Here is a 23177-nt window from a genome sequence, read left to right as displayed (position 1 = left end):
TCGTCTAGGGTGATGTATTTCTTAGGGTTATCCATAGAAACAGAATCTATTTATAGTGTCTCTCTCTCTCTCTCTCTGTTTCTCTGTCTCTCTCTTAATTTGTTTTAAGGAATTGGTTCATGTGATTATGGAAGCTGAGAAGACTCAAGCTCTATAGTTGGCAAGCTGGAGATCCAATAGAATCTATGCATAGTTAGTTACAGTCCAAGTTACTCAACCTTTTTGTTCTATTCAGGCCCTCATTTGATGGAATGAGGCCCGCCAACATTAGAGAGGCCAATCTGCTTTACTTAGTCTACTGATTCAAATATTTATCCTATCCAAATGCTTAAACATCCTCACAGACACACTCAGAATAATGTTCAGCCAAATGTCTGGATACCCTGTGATCCCATCAAGTTGGCACATAAAAGTAGGCATTATAGATGGGTATCCCTGTTACATTCATAGCACCCTGTGTATAGTAATTATCACAACTGCAATTAATAAAACTACTTGGCAGTTATTTGTTTAATGTCTGTCTTTCATCTAGAGTGTAAACTACATGAAGGTGAAGATTTTGTAAACTCTGTATTCCCATGTTCAGCATAGGGCTAAATAACACAGTAGATATTGTAAAATAGTATAAAAATTAGGGGGCTGGGCATGGTGGCTCACACCTATAATCCCAGCACTTTGGGAGGCTGAGGTGGATGGATCACAAGGTCAAGAGATTGAGACCATCCTGGCCAACATGGTGAAACCCCATGTCTGCTAAAAATACAAAAATTAGCAGGGCATGGTGACACGCACCTGTAATCCCAGCTACTTGGGAGGCTGAGGCAGGAGAATCACTTGAACCCAGGAGGTGGAGGTTGCAGTGAACCGAGATCACGCCACTGCACTCCAGCCTGGCAACAGAGCGAGACTCCGTCTCAAAAAAAAAATATTAGGGATGCTGCCTAACATAAGTGGAAAATTCAGGCAATGAGAGAGGGTCTAGGTCTAGTCAAAATGCTTCCTCCTTCTTGGGTGCTCTAAAAATGCCTAGTACTATCCTTGTACATCTAGCACTGCTCCTGTTCTGCCAAATGTGGAATTCTGCAATAGTTCAGACTGTCTAGGCTCCAGGAACGGCATTGCTAATGGAAAATTATATCTAACGGAAATCTATTCTTTAAGGGGCTTAGGGGGTTTTAGGGGGGTTGGGGCTGACTCAAAATGATATAAACTGTAGCCTAAAGTCAAGCCCCAGGCAGGGATATATATATATATATGTATATGTGTGTGTGTATGTGTGTGTGTGTGTGTGTGTGTGTGTGTGTATTCATTCACTCTGATTCCTTTTATAACTTTCTTCAGGAAAGAAATTGTGAGCCAAGGCAGCATCCACTCATAATTTTTTTTTGCCTTGTTTTGGATATTAAGTAATATAATTCTCTTTGACTTTTAAATAGAATCATTTAAAAGCAAGCAATCATGAATTCTAAATAGAGGACTTAAATAGGAGGTTTGTAAACATTACATGTTCTCCTACTTTGTCTCCTACAGATACACCCATTTATCTGGGAAGGGGCATACAGATTTGGCAGTACCTTTCTTAAAGACAATAGATGGTAGCCACAGTGTATTGTGACCTAGTTCCCACTGGAAGAAATATTGTTTATATGTTGGTGTAGGAAATCTCAAGCTCCATGTAGGGAGCTTGAATCTCTCTCCATGCAAGAATCTCTCTCTCTGTTCATTAAATATTTGTTTAGTAGTCAGTGATCCCATGTTGGGTCCTAATGATTACTTTATGTTTTCCTGAGGGTTCACAAACCATTTTATAATCTGTTCTACAACTTTTTAGGGAATTAAGATTAGGCTTATGGATAAAGTTTCTTCTTTAAATTTAAGTGTATTTGCCTCTCTTCAATCATTGAGTTCCTTAGCATTTACCTTTACTTTTCAAATGTTATGAAATGTAAAAATTTAGGTCTCTTGCTGAAGAAGGGTGCTAAGTGCTGGCAATAATTAATCAGTCCTTAAATCTCTCTAGGGCAAGACTTGGTATACACAAAGGCAGCCAGTTAAGAGCCTGTTGTGTCGGAAAGATGCTGCTCAGGAAGTCTTCATTCCTTGGAATTGCAGTCTCTTTGACTTTTCCTTGGTTCCAGGGTTTCTTAGACATGGTCCTCAGGGTCTTCTAGTGACTTCCCAGCATAGGACTTCATCTACCCTTGTTGCTTATGTCAAAAACAGAATGTGGTTAAGTAACCACTGATTTATATTTTTACTATTGATCTACAGAGGTTATCAAGAATTTTGCTAAGGCTTGAGTTTTAAAAGTGTTTTAGTGGCAGTTGGAGATCTCCCATTATATAATTGGATCACTGTCATCTTTTATTAAATATGTGAAGGCAGAACTGTGCAATATGAACATTCACAAAGTAGTCTAATCTATTTGTAGACTCTTTAATATTTTCAGAAATTCCCTGTTGAAATCTTTAAAACATAAACTGTCTTTTATATTCATGAAGATATAATCATCACTGCTAGTTTTTGTTGGGGTACACTTGTTTTAGTCATTCATGTAATTTTTAAACCAAATCCTTGCTTTTAGAAAATCCTTAAGTTTGTCTTTCTGTCTTCTGGTTTTTATGTCTCTTATTTTTCAGCCTTAGAACTCTAAAGCCAAAAATCCTATTCTGACCCTAATGACTTGTCCATGATCCCAGAAGTTTATTATGAAATATATTGTAATAATTGCCAATGAAAACAAACAGCCTAATTGCTACTACCTGTTATAAAACAATGTCTTACATAGCTCTCAGCATTTAACAGTTATGTAAAAGAACACAACTCAGCAGAGATTATCTTTCTCCTAAGAGTTTTTAGAAGAGAGAAGAAATCGTAGACAAAAATATGTAAAAACACTAATTATAGAAGATTCTGTCTTTCTGAAACAAACATGGAGAAATAAATGTCAAAGGGAATCCTCCATTTTTATTGCTGAAACGATTAGGGCTTTTTTTAGTCTGTCACATTTAAAGTATAAATCTCTCTTGACATATCTATTTGCATCTTAAATAAATCATTAAAATGTAGGTAATATGTTGACTTAGTATTTACATTCAAGGGTACCAAACTGTTTTACCCACATTAGCTGACTTTTAAGTCTCTGAATTAGGTATATTTGTTCTGGGTATTATTATTATTCCTACTTTGAGTCTTAAAAGAAGGAAATAAAAGAACAAAAAGGTTAACTACATCTTTAGATTTGTATTAATGTGACTGTACAATGTAAAAGTGGAATTTCAAGACATTTTATAATTAGCTTGCTTTTGAATGTTATTTACATATGTAAGTGCTTTGTGTAATTGATCTTATTCCTATGTTTTACTTTGTTTTCTATTACTTATTTTCTGACTGAGTCAAAAGTTAACTTGTGCCTAATTTAATACCATTTGGGTTAAACTTTTTGGGATAGTAATATAAATACAAATACTCTCAAGTAATAAAAATGTCAGTTATTAGATCAAGTAATTATATAATGACATTTCTAAAGACCATTACTTCTATTTTAGGTTAGATTTATTTGTTGAGTTCTGTGCATTATCCTCCCTAAAACTAACTCTAAGATAATACTTTAAGTTTTTGTATGGAACTTTAAAGTTTACAATACCATGTCATGCATTTTCAATTTTATGTATTGGTATAGGCCATGGCCACATAAAAATTGACTAGGTATAGTTAATTCTCAGTATTTCTTTAAGTAATCTTAAATTGCATGTATGCCAAACCAATTATTTTACATTACTACTAAATATCAAATATTTTAGATGTCCAAGAAATTGAGTTCACAAAATCCTTGTATTTTCAAAGACACACACACACTATTATTTTTGTTGAAGGGGAAAGAAAGATCAGACAATAGAATCCCAGCTTATTTCTACTTGTATAAATCAAGTCATTTAAATAAATGAATTGTGTATGCTGACCTGTTCTACCAATGTGCTACTGGGGATGTATGAAAAAAAGATGTGCATGGTGGTGGAAGTAGAAAGAGGCATAAAGCGTATTGGAAAACTACCAAATGTCCCCTGCAAATGGGCCCTATTCAGAATCAGTAAGCGTATGATGAGTGAAGTGGTTTTGAATATCGCCTTTAGATTCCATGCTGTTACAAGGCCAGCCCTGAACATGGCAACTCTTATTTCCACACACAGTACCTCTTCACTCTCAATTTAACCCCCAAATCTGATGAACCCATTACTCCATACTTGATTTCATGGAACAAGGAGTAGATATAGTTACAAATGATCAATCACAAGCCGTGAACCAAAGCAGCAAGGCATTAACAATTCACACCATTTCGGTCCACTTGCTCAAGCAGAAGATGTGCCAGCATATTTAATGCACAGCTACTTCGTTCAGTTTAAGAAAAAAAAACATGACTCAGGCTACATTTTCAAAATGGAGAGGACTTTCTAAGATTTCATACCTCCTAAGCCTTAATGTCAACATTCATCCACACATCAGCAATTAAAATAACCAGGTGTCCTATAAAGGTCATAATGTCCAAATTAAATTTTACTCAGGTAAAAACAGTATGACCTATGAAATTCTTCCTTCAATGCATCACTATTCTGTTTGATCCTGTCATACAAATCAATGTCTCTTACAGCAGTATTATAACACTGTAGACCCCACAGGCAATATGCCGTCAGTTTAATAGGATCACTGAAAAACTAAAGCAGCTGTGAAAGATTGCTCTAAGTATAGCAATCATGTGCTTGTCATTTTGTTCAGTGGAGGAAAAATCCAAATTTGGGTAGGCATCGGTATTTAAGAAAACGACTGCTAAATCTTTTCTCATAAGTACCTTAGGGACAATAAGATTTGACATATAGCATGTAAACAAAAGTACACAGCAGCTGTTAGTTTAGTTTTGTTTGGATAAAAATACACTGATATAAATCAAGCAACACAGGAGACAGTGTGTTCTCCATCATTCAATCTTCCCTGCAGACCATGCTTTTGAATGGTGTCTGATGGTTGCTGTGGGACCAGGAGCTTTCCAACTATTTCGTAAAGCTGGATAAGGAACATTAAAATACACACATACCTTGGCACTAGCTCAAACTCCCTGCAGTCATACTTCCTGGACTGGGAAGCAGTCACATCTTAGTATCTTTTAAAAACTTACTTTGTTTTGACCAAAGAAGACTTTTTAGGTCATCTTCATTTAAAAAAAAAAAAAAGCCAATTGAATAGGTTGAATTGGTGGGAAATTCCCAAATGTCTTGGTGTATTTCTAAATGATATCTTGTTAGCAATAGCCAAGTATTTTAGAAGCTGGATCTGCAGCTTGCTGCCAGAGAATATATAGAAGTTTCTTTATAGGTAACTATACTCTGGGCAGTGTGCTTTTCTTTCATAGTGTCATGTACTCTGACTGAAATGTGAAAATTACAATATTATGTAAATTATGGTTATGGATATTTAATTGGCATGACTTAATTTTTTATTGTAAGCAAGTTATTAAAGCCTTTGATTATTCTCTGTGCTTCTTGAAATGCTATTAACAAAAAATCCTGATCTTTTTAGCTTTCCATATTAGATCGAAATGCAGTATGCAAAGTGGCCCTTTCAATGTAGGATGTTGCTTTTGGAGAGGGATATATATTCCCTCAGTATAGATCATGACAGAATATTCCCAGTCTAAATCTGATAGACAAATTTGATTAGCTTTGTGGTTTCTCTTTAGAGAGATTTTTGGTTCCTTATCATGTACTGCCTCCATTATGTATCCCAAGTAAGTTCACACTTCTTATCAGTGATGAAATAGTTTTAATAGAAGATCCTCTTGAAGCCTGAACAGTTTATTTTCTTATTTAACATTTGAACTCATTTTTGGGGTTCTTAGAAGAAATTACCTTTTTTATTTAAAAGAGTTATTTTGACCTTAATCTAATATTATTGCTCTGTCATTTAAATTTTATTATGTGCCTTTTCCTATAGAAGCATGATTTATGACAAGGTAGGATAAAGTACATAAGGGTTTTCCAAGGACTTTTTAAAAATACCCATCTTTGGCCTTCTCCTGTCTAGTTAATGCTTCCTTCCCGAATCTTATGGCTTTCTTTTTATATTTATTTTCCTCCTTAGTCTTCATAATCATATAAGGAAAATTAAAATAAAAACAATTGCACACATCCTAAATATGCTTTGAAATTCGGGTATATTCATGTTTATTTAACAAATTCAGATCAAATTTTTTTAGGTTATAGAAAGTTACAGGTTCTAAATGATCATGGATAGTTGTAGTTATGTTCTTAAAACTTACCCAGAAGACTGTCTACAGTATATCTGCAGTACCATTTATTCATCTAGTAGACATTTGTTGAGCACTGCTTTCACCAAACTAAAAAATATCATGACTTCAAACTCCAAAAGGTTTTAGGATTTACTGGGGGATGAAAGTGGGAGGGGACAAGATATGGACTAATACAAATGAATAAGAAAAAAAAAAGAGAGAGGGAGAATGCTATGGGAGGCATAGAGGAGGGAGCAATTAATTCTACCTAAATCATTTAGGATATTTTGCCAGAGGTGGTAACATTTGATATGAGCCTTGAAGGACAAGAGTATATTAATAGGTGGGGAAAGGGGGGAGGAAATGGAAAAGGAATGAAACAGCGTGAGTGAGAAAGGTATTGGTTGATAATTATGAAATGAATATATCTACTAGTTTTGGTTATATAATCTGTTTACCTATGACACTCACTACCAGCTCTGTCCAGTGGAGTTACTCTTTTTGGTCACATGATTTATCAACAGCCTCAGTCTGAGCTCCAAACTCATTGAAATGATTAGATTAATTTTCATTTTGCCCTATAGTCATAACTTGAGATGAAACAAAAGGAATGAAAAGTAATCATCCACATAACTTTTCACCTTTCCAGGGGTGGAAGTGATCCCAATGAAATGATTCCATTTGACTGATGTCTGCATAACTGCTAAATTTAAGGGATGATTAACTTCCAAACCATTTAATATGAAATGTTGAGGGTTAGCTTAATGAAAATACAGAAAAGAGAAGTTCTTACCACAATCATGCGAACAGGAGAAACTAGGTAGAACACCTGTAATAAAGGCCTTTCACATAAGAAGAAATGTTTATGTGTAGTTACGCACACAAATATTAAAAGACCATAGGATAACTTTCTCGAATGAGGCAATATTTCTACATAGTAGTTTGAAGACAGAGAAGCACATGGTTGGAAGGACACAAAAATAATAAGGGAAAAAGAGAACTCTACATAAAAGAGAAGAAAACCATTGGTTAAGAGCACTTATGAGCTATGATTTGGTATAGAATATTAGGAATATCCACTAAAACACTTAAATAACTAATTCACATCCATGTTAAAATCTATGGGTTGAGGTTAAAAAGTCGAGCGACTTCTTTTTTAAAAAATCAATTATTCAATAATATTTTAAAAGTACGTTTTAGGCCGAGGCTCCTTTTTAAATGGACAGTTCTTTAATTCTAACTGCCTAATAAATATTATTATTTTTTAGTATAACGTAGGCTGATTTATACATCCTTTTTAAGTACTTAGGCGTATCATTTTCTTATGTTTTCTGTACCTTCCTAGTTAGTGGAAACATTGTTTGTTCTTGGAGTGTGCTTTGTCTTCCTTTTCAAGAAGATCATCAAAGTTACTAGTTTGCAGCTTCTAAAAAGAAAGAGCCTTCTAATCCCTAGTTCAGAGGCTAACCTTTATTAGTGCTCTCGTGGTTATAATGAGGACCCTGCTTCCTGCAGGGAGATTCTGGAATACTGAACAGATTATTCAACAAGTTCAGAGCAGATTCTGAAGTCCCTTATAAAACCTGCTTGTGAATACTGCTTTCTTTGCTTTGCTGTTTCTGGTTTCCATAGTATTCCTAATTACATAAATCATGTGGAACATGGGAGCTGTTTTCCATCCAGTAGCAATTCTGACACTGCTTATGCTGTGGTATAATTTTATTTTATTTTCTAAGCTGTATTTTTTCTAAAATTCTTGTGGAGAGTATAAACTTTGAAAAACTTAGAATTTTTGTTGTTAGATCTAGTAAGTGCTTTTTTTGGAATCCCTTGAGCTGACATAAATAATCTGAAAGTTATTTTGTGACAAGCATAGGTAGAGAATCTGATAAAATTTTCTCATGTTTAAATTCAAGATTAACTCTAGGGTGTAAATCATTCAAGCTTATCACCTACTGCTCAATTTATTAAACTTTATTTCAACTTAATATCTATTTATGTAGTACCTTTCAGTGTTCAGAAAGTATGCCAGGTTCAATGAGTATACCAATTAAAGGTGTATGAATTAAAATCTAACACATAGTAATATATGAATGTGTAGCAATAAACTAAAAGCACTGATGATTCTTAAGCTAGGTTTCTTTTGAAAAAATTGTAATCAAGGTTGCTTTATATTATACATTTTTAAAGGTTGAAGAGTTATAATTCTGAATATAAGCTCGTTTATCTTTTAATTTTTATTGCTTTTATAATATTTATGATCTTATATTTTTTTAAGTTTGAGGTGTTATAAGACTTAGAAAAGCAATTACTCTAAGACAGTATAAAAATGAGGTTGATAGATGAATTTCAGGAATTAGTTTCTCAAGCTAAATAAGTGAATTTTATGCACACATCTAAGAAGATGTTTCAATAGTCATTGGCTCATAATTTCCTCTTAACTTTATACTATATTAGTAACAAAATCTTGAACTCTGTTTTCAACATTCTCCTTAGTGTTGAACATATTAGACAGACTTTAAATTATGCTTTGGTAGAGAGTTGTGGAACTTAGTGCCATAAAATGCATAACTTTTTTACCAAGAGCAAAATTTAGCAGAATACCAGTAGCAAAGGCCATTTGCATAACTCAGCCTCTCAGCAGCTCAGCTGAACCTAATTGTAATTCAATTTCCAGATTGCTATGCTAGGCCTTTCTGCATAAAATATGCAACATATAACATAACTAACGGCATGACCTATTTTCTTTGCTGGACCTATTTTCTTTGCCGGTGATCTATGTAATTCCTTTTTCTAGCAGAAATGTGTATCAGAATAAGGTAGCCAATACCTATAGTTATTTTGCATGTTTAAGTTTGTGTCACATGTATATACTTAAATAATGACCAAGTAAAGAAAAATATCATTTACTTTTTCTGGATTCCCAAGTGTGCCATTTTTATTTCTTGATTTCTGGCTTTTCAGAGGAAGATTAAATCTTGAAAAATGTTAGCTAGCTGCCATGTTATTGGACTATTTTACACTAGAAAGACTTTATAAACTAATCGTGTGAAAAAGTGTATAAACATGTTTGTCAACTCCTTATGGATGTTGCAGTACATACCCATAAGTAAATATCTTTTATCTATTTACAAAACGCGTGCTGGAATAGCATTCCTAAATCCTTGACTGTTTCATATTCCAGAAACTGAAAAAAGAAAGGTATGATAAAATGCTTGTTTAAGATTCTGCCCCCTGTTTTTAAACAGTCTTGCCACCCTGTTGTATGGGTTACTTAAGGAATGCAACAAAAATCATGAAATAGGATGGTTTATAAAGGTGTGGATTATATTTTATGAATAATTTCCAGATGTGATGTTTTAGGTATATAGACTGCTCTACAAGAAGCTATGTACAGAAACAACATGGATCTTACAATTTTATCAGGACAATGCAAGTAGGTTTCAGCAAGGTTGGTTCCAACTCATCTGTGATAAATGAGAAGATAAGGCAATCAGTGCACACCATGACACTCTGTGCAGCTAGTTAGGCACACTTCAGAACTATTCAGGTGTGCTCACAAAGCTTATGAGTCTTGCATGGGGGGTGTCTCAATATAAATACATCCTTCATGGTGGCCACTAGTAACGCAGGAATTGCCTCTCTAAGACTTAACCCAGGTCAGATATAAATAATAGATGTTAAGAGTTAGCTCTGGTATTGGGGCTGTGTTCCAGGCAGTGTATTTCGGTTGGGTTGGGTCAAAAGAATTTTTTTTCCTTCTTTTCTCGCATAGTTCCTCTGCTTGAAAAATGCCTGCAAAATTCCATCACACCTTTGCGAGGACCACTTTGGGTCTCTAAGGGAGAAGGTTTCAGCCCCTCAGGAGCTAAGATGTACATCCAAGGAGTTCTTTTGGCCCTGTACCAACGATTAAAGTCTGCAAAAAAATATTATAAACAGGTGAGTCATCCCTCTTTAAAAATTTCTTTATTATATGTTTTAAAAATATACTTGGTTGTATAGAGGCAATGATTGGCATTGTGTCATAAAAGAACTGTGACATGTATTTTGTGAGCTCAGTGCCTGTTAGGGAGCCAAAAATGCTGTTTCTGTAATCTCAAAGCCAACAATAATGGAGCTAATTGTATCTGTCTTTTGGTATAAGATGTCATATGTCTCATCTTTTCTTGCAGCGCATACTGGGCAAAGTGAAGGCAGCTTCTTACATGGAAATTCTATAGACAATTACTTTAAATAAGAGAATAAATAGCTCCTAAGTCATTTGAAGGTTTAAATGTTTAGCATTCTATTTTTTTCCAGCATAAAATCAGATTTATGGGGGCTAGAATACAACAAATCACATTCTGAAAAATGAAATCGTGAATCAACTTCATGTCAAGAGTAACTTACTTCATTTATCCTTATTTAACTTGTCTGTTTCAGGAGTCAAAAGTATAGAAACAGAGTTAGTTTATTTGAGTCAGGTTAAACCGGATTTTGTCCTTTAATTCCTGTGTATTTATTTCATATTTGTATGTGTGTGGGTAAAGGCTGGTATTTTTGTAATCATGTATAGGGACTTTTGATTTATCTTAAAGTAGGATTCACATTTGTAAAGCAGAATAACTGATGCCATTTATAACATAAAAATGGAATTGCCACATTTAAAAAATCCTCTTTGTACTTGGTTTTAAGAATCGAAGCACATGTTTTTTACCAAGCTAAATGAGGACTAGGTTTTATATTTTGAACTGGGAGGTTCCAGTTTAGAACTGGGCTCATTATCCGAGACCACAGACTGCTGAAAAATGAATATTTTGAAAGCATCATGCTATATTATTCTCTGCTTGCAGAGAGGAAGGGGAGGTGGGAATGGGCTATCAGTCTTAGTGTTCACACAGCACCTCCTGCTGTCGAGTTTGGAAAAGAACAACTTGTATTGACTTTGGAATAAAGTGTTGTACTAAGGTATCCAGAACTAGCAAAAAACATCTTCCCAAGAAAACTTCGCAAAATGTGTTTGGTTTGCCTCGTTAATTTCAGCAGATCCAGAAACAGGATTATAATTATCATAGATAAGACTATTCATAATAATACAATGAAAGAAAGAAAAATCCAAACGAATGTTCTTTATTAAGCCATTATATATAGAAACTAGTATAAAATATTTTATTGCATTTAGATTAAATTATTGTAGTTGAAATATTATTTAAGTTTTAAGATATCATGATATTATAAAATGGATCATGATTAATTGCATTACAATAATTTTTTGGAATTATGTGGTTTGATTCCACTTATTGAAATTTAAAATTATTTAATGTTAGAAGAAATAATGAGACAATTCTGCAATTCAAGAAAAGCGCTGTTTAAATAAAATCTAAAGACAAGCTTAAACATTTTCTAAGTTTTATTTCAAGTAAGGATGTTAGAAATAAGAAACATCCCAGAAAGTAATGGCATGTTTTTCTTCCACTGTCTTAAACATGTAAAATTTAAATAAGTATAAATTGCTATACTAGATTTAAAAGAGCTCTGTGCATTGTAAGAAAAAAATACTTTCAGAATTACTTAGTGCTTTCATTAAAAAATTCTTTATGACTCAAAATTGATGAAAAATATATTTTATTAAATATTAAATTATGAACAAAATTTAACATTTTAGTGTCTCTGTGATTGTCTGGGCAGTCTGTAAAGATTTCAACATTATATGAAATTTAAGAATATTTTGAAACCTATGCTCTTTGCCATTTCTCCGAAAGCTTTTTTCTCCCACTAAGTTGTAATCATTCACAGCTTTACATTCAGCAGTTTTAATATGATACTTAAGTTTTATTTGGAAATATAAAAATGAAGAAAAATAAGCAGAAATTTGCTCATTATGTATTTTTATGTAAATTTCTGTTGCTTTAGATGTGCTCTATTTTATGTATGCTTGAGGTTTTCTTCTTTTGTAGTGTTATATTAAGACTTAATTTAAAATTATTTGAATGTTTAGAGAAGTCCCTATAGTCATACCCTTAACAGACCATCAGTGCTTAGGTGTTAAGCCTGACAATATCTTTATTTGTGAGTGGGATTTCTTAGCAAATATCCTTCTTAAGAATTAATGAACTTTGTTTGAACTACACTTACTTCATTTGACCTTTGGTATAGCCTTTTCTATTTAGTTTTATATAAGATTGTGTTAAAGAATCTTTAGATAGGTGAAATGGAGGTAGATGATGATTCCTATTTCCTTAACAAATTAAAGTTTATAAATCGTATGATTAGATTATTCTTGATATTATTTCAATTTATTTCACTTTTGAGACCACATATAAAAACAGCAATATTATCTTGATGTCTGTCGAAATATAAGCTTTAAATTTTGTCATTCCCAAAGGAAATTTATTTTAAATACATTGCGATAATATAGCTTTAAAAGAAAAGTCAGGGCTACTGGTTTTATGTTTACAAACTTACTCATTTTTCAATTTTTAACTTTAGCTTGGCTGTTATAGCATGCAACTGATTTAAGCACACTACATTAGGGTGGTCTTAAATATATACTGATTCGTGTGTATTAAAATGAGATATTTTATTTAGAACAGCACAAAGTCACTTAGACATACATTTATCACATTTATTTCCTTAAAAGTGGAAGCATCTTAGAAATTGCTTGGAGCTAAGCAGAATCTATTTAATTGGTAATCTTTGCAATTGCATAAACGCATTCCTATGAAATGTAGTTAACACTTTCAGCGACAGGGCCGTTCCATCTCATTAGCATTCTTGTTATGTAGTGGTGCTGTTGGTGGGGGTGTTGAAGTAGGAATGCCATTGTGTCGAGTTCTAGTGTTTGGGGACAAACACTGCTGTGGAAGGAACGTGTGAAAAGGCCACAGTCCTGTCAGTGAATGAGGAAGGCTGTGCTTTCTGTGTGCTTCAAGCAGGGAAGCTGTCATTCATAGGCCTAACACAGCTAAGGAGAGGCCAAAACACAAGACTGCACTACCTTTTAAAATGATATTAGTGATTTTTAAACATGATCTTCTTTATTTATCATCCCACATAGAGCTTTTAGTTGCTGTCAGTAAACAAAATATGGCAGTCTGTTCAGAAACACTGTAAAGATGCATAAACGTGCATGGAGCTGTGCCAGGCAGCTATACAAGTAATGACTCAGAATGGCTGATGGGCAGTGTTAAGTACAAATGTGATTTCTGAGAAACACTCATTTCTGAAAATGTCTTCCCAAGTTTGAATATCCCCCCCAACCAACAAAATTCCTGGAGACTTTTACATAAGAATGCATAGTACTTTTTTTTTTAAATACAATTTTTGAAAGCACTCATAAACTTTCAGTTTTAATCATTTAAAGCTGTTCACAGTATGGCCTAACAGTTCTTATAGATTGCATAGTTATTTTTGAAATTCAAAGAGAAAAAAGGGAAATGAGTATCTAACTATAATATCATGGTAAGCACCATCTTAATTAGGAAGAGTCATAGCCCCTGAATTCATTAAGCCATGAAAAAATGTGAATCTGTGAATTTAAGAAATCTTAAGGAATTTTTAATTCTACTCCTAGTTTTTAGCACTTCGGAATAAAATGATTAAGTTTGATATTAAATTTTAGCTGATTTGATTACTTAAAGCAAAATAAATAAACCAAAGTATTCTCCAATATTTCTTAAATTCTTGGGGTATTTTCTAAACTTTGGTAGTGTATTGAAAAACAATGCAATTTCTATTTATGTCTGAAGTTGTGGGAAAATGTTTTATTTCTGTAATTTTAATTTTGAAATGTGTATTTGAGCTATTTGTAGTAAATCATTACTTAATAAAGTTTGTTGAGGATTATATAATTTTTGGCCCGAGTGATTTAAATTTAAATTTTTTTGCATGTAAGTAGTCTCTTTTGTTTATTAATTTAAGCAAGTTAACTTTTTTGGATGCTGTTATATATGTTATATGTAAAAGTTCTATATTTGGCGTATTGTGTTTAGCAATCTCAGGTACTGAATTTCTATTTCAAAAATTAGGTTTTACTTTTTAAATTGTAACAATATTGCAGATTTATTTTGTGGGCATATTATTTGATGAGGAAATAACCATCTAGCTTCAGCATATATTGTTTTTGCAGTTTAAAATTGAAATATATTTTGTTAACATACTAAAACTAAGCCCTACCAAAGCACTTAGATTTTGTTTAAAAAATTGTGTAAGTTAATGTTGGCTCACTTTATCCACACTTTCAATAAGTTTGGTAATTAGGTATCAAACAACAGTATAATATAATTCTATCCAGAATTGATTCATCTCAAAATATGCTTGAATTACATTTATTATTGACAAAATTTGTTTATTGCATAAAGTATTTTAAAAGGAATCTTAGTATTTTAATTTTTCAAAAAAGAAGTGCTTGAAGTTTGTCTTTTCAGATCCTGTGTCAATTAAAATAATTTATTGGTTCTACATCATTGAATGAATAACTATCTCTATTTCATTTTCTGTATATACTTTAAAAATTGAGCTGTTTCTTTGACTTAGCCTTTCTGTGACAACACTTAAAATATTTCAGTTTTTAACAAACTTCCTACTTATCCTTTGAAACCTTGGAACAAAATCTATAATATATAAACATAATATACTATTAAAAACATGAAAATAGTGTGATAGTCATTTCGAGATGAAAACTACTTCTGAAGGTTCTGGTAAGTAATTTTTTTTAGAATATTAGGTTGTTTGTAGATTTGAGTGATTGTTGATTTTTTTTTTTTCCTGAAACCAAGCTGCATTCTAGTTACTTGAAGTATTTTAAGAACCTTAAACTTGTGTCTCTTTCTAAGTGTCATGCTTTGAGCAGGCCTAACATCAGTTAAATGAAGTGAAAATTGCATTCTTGTCTTGATAGAGATGAAAATGGATTTCTGGTCATGAAATAGATGTAGTTGTCACTTTTTAAAAAAGGTGTCAGCAGTTTGCTTCAGTGAGTAAGGTGCCAATTCAGTATGGCAGTAAACTTGTGATCTGAGCAATCAATAAAATGCTTCAATAACTTCTGCTTCATTACACTTATAATAAGAGGCTATAGATCCATGGCACATAAAATGTTGATAAAGAGGATATGTGGAGATCGACTGCGACAATTTTCTCAAAAGTACAGTAAGTGCAATATTGCCATCTAGAGTTTGTGCATAGGTAATTATTACAGAGAGGGGGGAAGTGACAGTGGAATAAAATAAGAAGTGATATTGAAATAGTGTTTATTTTCCATCATTTATCCATGACATATTTATCTTCATGGAACATTTCATTTGACTTGTCATAAAGCTGTTTAGGTCAGGAGAAAATTTTCAAATCTGTGTTTTTCTCTAATTCTCTTAGAATTATACTACCAAGTGTCAAATATGTATCTCTAGCTCAAAATTGAACTTTTTATCATGAAAACTATTTATTAAATAATTAACTTTGGAAAAAAATAGAGGTTTTTCTTTTTTACATGGTAATTCAGTTCTGTAAAACCAGAGAGCTTTATTGACGTCTCAGCTGGGTGTCTTTCAATTAGAAAAATTATCTGTATTAATGTTAAACCTTCTCCGAAGAATAAGGGCCAACTTACGTTTCAAATGGTATTTTAAAATAAATATTTTTAACTTAAAAACTGCATCTCATAAAGGAAAGATAGACTTTTCTGCTTATGCAATTCTGAACATTTTGATGAAAAGTGAATTCCATTTGGGGATCATCTAGGAATATGTCTCCATCTTTATCAACATATTAAAAATATTAGTTATCACCTTACTTTTCTTGATTAATTAAAAATTATTTAAATTGTTTCATTTTATAATACTTTTTGAATGAACTAATATGGAAACATTTAAAAATCATTTATCCTCTGTACTTGTGACTGAATAGAAAATTTTATAAAAATCCCAATTTAAGTGTTTTAATTATAATACAGATAAAGTAAACTTAATATGGATACAGATTGACTTAACAAGGAAAGTTGTGTTTTTTTTTTTTTTACTCAACTCTCCCTTTACAGAATATGGACCATTTTTCTAAGTTGATAGAGGTAGGCCTTTAAGTTTCCCTGAGATGAATAATTTGGCATTAATGTATTATTAATGCATTTTTTCTAATACACTGTTGATGTATTTGCTTTTTATGTCTGTGTGTGAATGACTTCCATAATTGTAAAAAATGGAAATGATTATAACCTAAATTTATTTTCATTTTCTGACCAAAAATTTATTCTCAGACATCCTAACGTTATATCCCCACTTATATTTAAGATCCTTCTTTAGTTAGATGAAGATATCCTTCTTTAGTTAGATGAAGATATCTTATGTGGAAATTTCTAATCATATTGGGTAGAAATATTGCATTTTAAAAACTCCAAATAAAGATAGAATTGTCCAGGCAAAGTACTTGAAAGTAGACCTGACAGATGTTCTTTAAATTACTCAACCACCTACAGGTATTATTGCCTATGACTCTTTTGAAATGAGAATAAATTTTATAGAGTTACAGCAGCAAAGTGAAAGAGTGTGTTTGATAGATTCCCTGAACAGTTTCAACACCCACAGGTATTATTTGTAAGAAAACAATCATGCCGAGTCTTCAGCTGGTTAGAGAGGGCATAGCATTCTATCTTCACCTGACATCCTATCTGTTCTGTCAACATCCTGGGCCCCCTGCCTCCTGCCCCCTCCTCCCAAAACGATAATGCTCACTGAGAGGTTCGTGTGAACGGACAAGAATATGAATTTTTTTTTCCTTGAAGAACTAAAACGGTATTGAATACACATTCTTAGTAGGAGGAAAACCAACTCTCTTAAGGATTGACTGGTATTTTCTATTTACTATTCAAATGGATCAGTGTTGTCAATGATTGCTAGTTAAGATCTTTGGTTCTTGAGAAGTCTGACTAATGATTGATAAAGCAATTGTAAACATCTTGGGAATCATTGCTTTGCTTTATTTTATTCAGAGACATATATAGTGGCTTCCTCACTTCTTGTTAGTAGCGTTAGTTCGAGTAAACATCAATCTTACAACAAACTTCTGATTTTCAAATAATAAAATTCATTCTTTGCTCTTATTTTATATATGTTGCAAAAGGTGGGAATTGATGTAACATTAATTTATTGCTCTCTTTCATAAAACTTTCTCAATTATGTTAGAAAATCAATTTTACATAACCTCCCTAAAATAATCAGTATCCTGTTACATTTCTAAAATATTTGAAGTTTCTGAACATAGCCAGTCATGCATGGAAAAAGGATATGGCAAGAGTTCATTTATCAACACTTAATATGTGTGACTGGGAAGTAAATGTTGAAAGCTTTAGAGAAAAGAATTACAGCATAAATAAAAGGTGCTGGAAAGGGCTTCAGCCTTGGCAAACCACAGGTGAGTTACATCTTTTAGAACTGTACAGCACAATACACTATGCCTTGTGTTTTTAAATTAAAATTAAATAAAATTGAAAATTGGGTTCCTCAGTCTCACTAGCCACATTTTGATTACTCAATAGCTACATCATCACTGAAAATTCCACTGGACAATTCTTTTTTAGAAGGCAAAAATTCGGTCAGATACTCCATTTATACTTCTGGCATTGGATTCCTCATTCTGTGATTTACAAGGTGACAAATGTTTTAACATGATCAGGATCTAATTTGGTGTTGGGTAGGTAAGGTGCTCCAGTCCTCATAAAGCAAAACAAAGCAAATATTTTGAAAACAAAACAAAACACGTGTAGTTCACAATCTGTTTGCCATCCAACCACCAGGTGGACACCTTTAGGCCCTTCAGTGTCTCTTAAGATCCTTATAAGTGAACTATATAGTGTGGCATCTTTAGGGACTACAATTCTACCAGTCACTGATTTAACCTTATCTTTTGGGTACCTCCCCACCCCAAAAAAGTAATTAGAGAACCAAAGAAGACAAACTCAAATGATGAAGTGTTGAGTACCACATATGTGCTCTGTCTGTGTGTTAACCAGTGTTGAAAATACGGGAGAATTCTCTAAGGCCTAACCCTCAGGAAGCTAACTTTCTTGTTTTGGAGACAAAGCATACCCATGTGAAGCTATTAGGAAATATACTTATCAGTATAAAAATAAGTGCTAAAATATGTGATACAGATTCTATGTATTATGGGAACTTAAATAAAAGAAAGACTAGCATGAATAGAATGAAAGTGAGGTCGAAATGAATTTTAAAGGCTGCATAATCCAGTCCTCTCATTTTATAGATAATAAGACAATAATACTTACCTCATTGAGCTGTTGTGAAGATTAAATAAGGTATATAAGACTCTTTTTTTTTTTTTTTTTTGAGACGAAGTCTCGCTGTATCACCCAGGCTGGAGTGCAGTGGCACGAACTTGGCTCACTGCAACCTCCACCTCCCAGATTCAAGCCATTCTCCTGCTTCAGCCTCCCGAGTAGCTGGGGTTACAGGCACATGCCACCATGCCTGGCTAATTTTTGTATTTTGGTAGAGATGGGTTTTCACCATATTGGCCAGGCTGGTCTCGAACTCCTGACCTCAGATGATCCACCCACCTCAGCTTCTCAAAGTGCTGGGATTACAGGCATGAGCCACCAAAGATTCTTAAAACAGTACCTGGAACCTAGTAAGTGCTCACTGGGGATTAGCTATCATCACCGGCATCTTTATTATTAATATTATAAAGTAATTAAGACCAATGGCAGTAAGGTCCTTGTCTAAGGTGAGACAGCAAGATAGAGTTGTAATGGCACTAAAGCCTATCTTCATTAGCAAATGTAAGGCATGTTTTATTAACTGAAGTATGGGCAGAGTTTGTAAAGGAGATTGAGATAGGCAGTGGCATGAAGTCAGGAGTGAACGAGATTTCAAGCAGGTTATATGTGATTTTTTAAAAAGGATATCAGCGGCCTTTGGAAGATAATGAAAACTTAGAGTGAATAGGATTAAAGAAAAAATTGGCATTGAAGAATTAAGGGCAGTGGGTATAGATAGGACCTCTCAGAGGCTGAGAGTGGTTATATTTTTTTTAAGTTCACAGCATATTAAAGAATGAAGAAATGCCAAAACAGGATTTTAAAACTGTTAAGTATATTTTAGATGATTACCCTTAAAATTAACTCTATTAACAAAAAGCACAGTATGATATAATTGTTCGATTTACATGATAATTACAAGATTTCTAAAAAATATTAATTCATAACCCATGTTGGGGGCATGATCTGGTGATGGGACAGATATTTCAAAATGACTGTCTTCTCCAGAGTATCCAGTCACTGTATGTGTAACTTCTTGATTGTATGTGTAACTTTATTTGCAGATAATGAAAAAGGCTAAATTTGTGGCCTATTTTGAATGTAAGACTAAGGTCAGAAGACCTTCCCCAGTCTCAGGATCTGAGATCCTAACGTGGTTGGATAGTGTGGATGGGGAAAGCAAGTCATTGAGTTTGGAAAGCATATGCTAGAGTTTACTTTAGGAAGAAGATACACACTGCAGGAGAGCAAATCCACTCACAGCATACAAGACATGCCAAGAAGTGTTTTCCTTATTTTGTTTAAATCTTATTTTATCTTTCACACATGGTGGTGGGAGAAAAGTAAAACTAAATTTGATTCAGACCAAATAATTTAACCAGCTTATTTAGGCAACGCTCAGCCTTTTGAATAAAGATGCTCAGATGTTCATCTTTCTGCCATTTTTTTTTTGTGTTCCCTCCAAGAAGTCATCTGTGTTTATGGAGGAGAAGGACTTATTAAGTAACAATTGGGGTTGTTCCCCTGAAGGTATACAAAGAGCAGGAGATGTACAGTGATTTTAAGAGAATGAATGTCCAGATTCCCAACTCCTATATGCACTTTTTACTAAAATGATTCTGCTTGAGAATGTGCCTGCAGTGTAAGGGAATGCCGTCTCTTTTCTCTTTTCCCATTGTCCATTCACCCTTTAAAAAGGCAAAGCACACCTCTTCCTCATCCTGAGTCTATTCTGGCATATCACCTTGTGGTGTAAAAACCTCCAGGCACCAAACAAAGGGACACTTTGAAAATATTAGTGTCATAAACTTGTGATAGGGCTCCAAATCTTTCCTTGCTGTTATATGTGTATTTCTGTTAAGGAAGAAGTGGGATAGAAATACAAAGTTGAGGAGAAAAAGGAAGGATGTAAACTTTCTGATTGTCTTAGCACTTTGGGAGGCAGAGGCAGGGGGATTGCTTAAGCCCAGGATTTCGGGACCATCCTGGGCAACATAGGGAGACACCATCTCTACAAAAATAAAGAATTTAGCCAGATGTGATGGTGCATGCATGCTTGTGGTACCACCTATTTGGGAGGCTGAGGTGGGAGGATTGCCTGGGCCTTGGAGGTCGAGGCTGCAGTGAGGTGTGATCGTGCCACTGCATTCCAGCCTGGGCAACAGAGCAAGACCCTGTCTCAAAAAAACAAAAACAAAAAAATTTCATAACTTCCTGAATGTTAAAGAAGAGTTTTTTTCATGTTTTGTTAAAAAAAATGGGTAATTTTTGATGTAAAACTGCTCTGGTATTTCACCTCACCGGATAGATTTTAAAAACCAATTTAACAGTTTTCTTTGGTAATGACAATATTTATAACATGCCAGAAATTACATACTTTGTAACTGTTTTTAAGCTAATGATAAAAAATTTTAAATGTCAACTTAAAATGTTGGTACATAGTTTTCTAAGTAAAGGTTACCCAGTTTTCTAAATTCTTTGAGATAGCATGTGAGTAAAATATTCTGGAGTCATCATGGTTCAAGGGAGAGAAAGGTGGTCCTTTGAGACAGATGGTGTCTGACTGCAGAGATGATTGGTCTTGTCTGTTGCTGAGGTCAGTAGCTGATGCTGGATGCTCTCTGGGTGGATGGGAGTGCACCCTGGACACTGCAGTCTTAGCTTGACTGTTGCTGAGTTAGTACCGCATTTTTCTTTTTTCTTTTTCTTTTTTTTTTTATTATACTTTAAGTTTTAGGGTACATGTGCACATTGTGCAGGTTAGTTACATATGTATACATGTGCCACGCTGGTGCGCTGCACCCACTAACTCGTCATCTAGCATTAGGTATATCTCCCAATGCTATCCCTCCCCCCTCCCCCTACCCCACCACAGTCTCCAGAGTGTGATATTCCCCTTCCTGTGTCCATGTGATCTCATTGTTCAATTCCCACCTATGAGTGAGAATATGCAGTGTTTGGTTTTTTGTTCTTGCGATAGTTTACTGAGAATGATGATTTCCAATTTCATCCATGTCCCTACAAAGGACATGTCACACCAGTTAGAATGGCAATCATTAAAAAGTCAGGAAACAACAGGTGCTGGAGAGGATGTGGAGAAATAGGAACACTTTTACATTGTTGGTGGGACTGTAAACTAGTACCGCATTTTTCCGTCTTGCTCTTGGCCTACATGAACCACCCCTCAGCCTCTGCAGTGTAGTAATTGTGGGCATTTTGTCCCTTAATATATTTTTTCTTTTTTTTTTCCTATTTTTTTCTTTTTGGCCCCTAATATTTTTTATGACTATTTTTTATTGTAAAAAAACACACAGCATTACATTCACCCATTTACCCATTTTTTTAAGTGTACAATGCAGTAGTGTTAAGTATATTTACATTGTTTTCTTAATTTCCTTTTTGATTTCTCATTCTTAGTATATAGAAATGCAACCGATTTTTGTGCATTAATTTTGTATCCTGCAACTTTGCTGAAATTATTAGTTGTAAAAGATTTTTGTGTGGAATTTTTAGGGCTTTCTATATGTAAAATAATCTCATCTGTGAACAGAGATAATTTTACTTCTTCCTTCCAAATTTGAATGCCTTTTATTTCTTCTTGTCTAACTGTTCTGGCTAGGACTTTAAGTACTATATTAAATAGTAGTGGTGAGAGTGGGCATCCTTTTCTTGTTTTTGATTTTAGAGGAAAAGCTTTCAGTCTTTTACTGTTGAATATGATGTTAGCTGTGGACTTTTCATATATGGCTTTTATTTTCATCCATCTCTACTTTGTTGGAGTGTTTTTATCATAAAGTGTATTGAATTTTGCCAAATGCTTTTCCTGCACCAATTTAGATCATCATTGTGTTTTCTAGTCTTCATTTTGTTAATGTGGAGAATTACATTCATTTATTTCCTTATGCTGCGCCATCCTTTCATTCCAGATATAAATGCCAATTGGTCATTGGCCCTTAATATCTGAGGCCTTTCTGGCTTACAACTTTGCTACCTTTTTGTTTCCTGGGGACTGTGTGAGAATTTGTGGGTCTCATGTCTGATTATTCAGGTCATAATTTAGATAACATATTTTTTCAAATACTTTTTACTCCAATAATTGAGATTTTCATATACATATTTTTACTGTTAATATAGTGAATTACGTTGATTCATTTTCAAATGTTAAACCTTATGTTTCTGAGATAAACATTACTTGTTCTTGTAGTATTTACATATATATTATGTATTATCCTCCTTATATATGTTACTTGAATTGATTTATTAAATGCTATTAGTGATTTTTACATCTCTGATCTTGAGGGGCATTGGCCCATAGTTTATTTTTCTTTTAATATCTTTGTCTGATTTTGGTATTAGGGTAATGCTGGCTTCATTAAATGAGTTGAGATGTATTTCTTCCTCTTCTATTTTCCAAGTTTGTTTGCCACCTCTATTATTTCTTAAGTATTTGGTGAAATTCATTAGTAAAACCATCTGGGCCTGGAGTTTTGTTTACGGGTAGGTTTTAAATTATGAATTAAAATTTTTTTAGTAGACATATAGTTATTTATTTGTTTACTCATATGATTTCAACTTTTATTTTACATTTGGCAGGGTATATGTACAGGTCTGTTATATGGCTATATTCTGTGGTTTGGGGTACAAATGATC

The 23177-nt window shown here is 33.6% G+C and overlaps 1 protein-coding gene across 12 annotated transcripts in view; it reads left to right on the top strand.

Moving 5' to 3' along the window:
• The window catches only part of DCDC1 (doublecortin domain containing 1), a 490806-nt gene that overhangs the window by 115488 nt on the left and 352141 nt on the right, over positions 1 to 23177 (top strand). For all 12 annotated transcript variants that reach the window (XM_009460183.4, XM_016920610.3, XM_016920609.3 and 9 more), the window contains one exon: positions 10056 to 10222. In XM_009460183.4, coding sequence (XP_009458458.2) covers positions 10056 to 10222 — 167 coding nt within the window. The remainder of the gene's footprint in view (positions 1 to 10055; positions 10223 to 23177) is intronic.

This window comes from Pan troglodytes, chromosome 9, assembly GCF_028858775.2.
Source record: "Pan troglodytes isolate AG18354 chromosome 9, NHGRI_mPanTro3-v2.0_pri, whole genome shotgun sequence".
Classification (NCBI taxonomy): Eukaryota; Metazoa; Chordata; class Mammalia; order Primates; family Hominidae; genus Pan; species Pan troglodytes.
The sequence above is the reverse complement of the archived record's forward strand: the minus strand, read 5'-3'. Positions and strand labels throughout refer to the sequence as shown.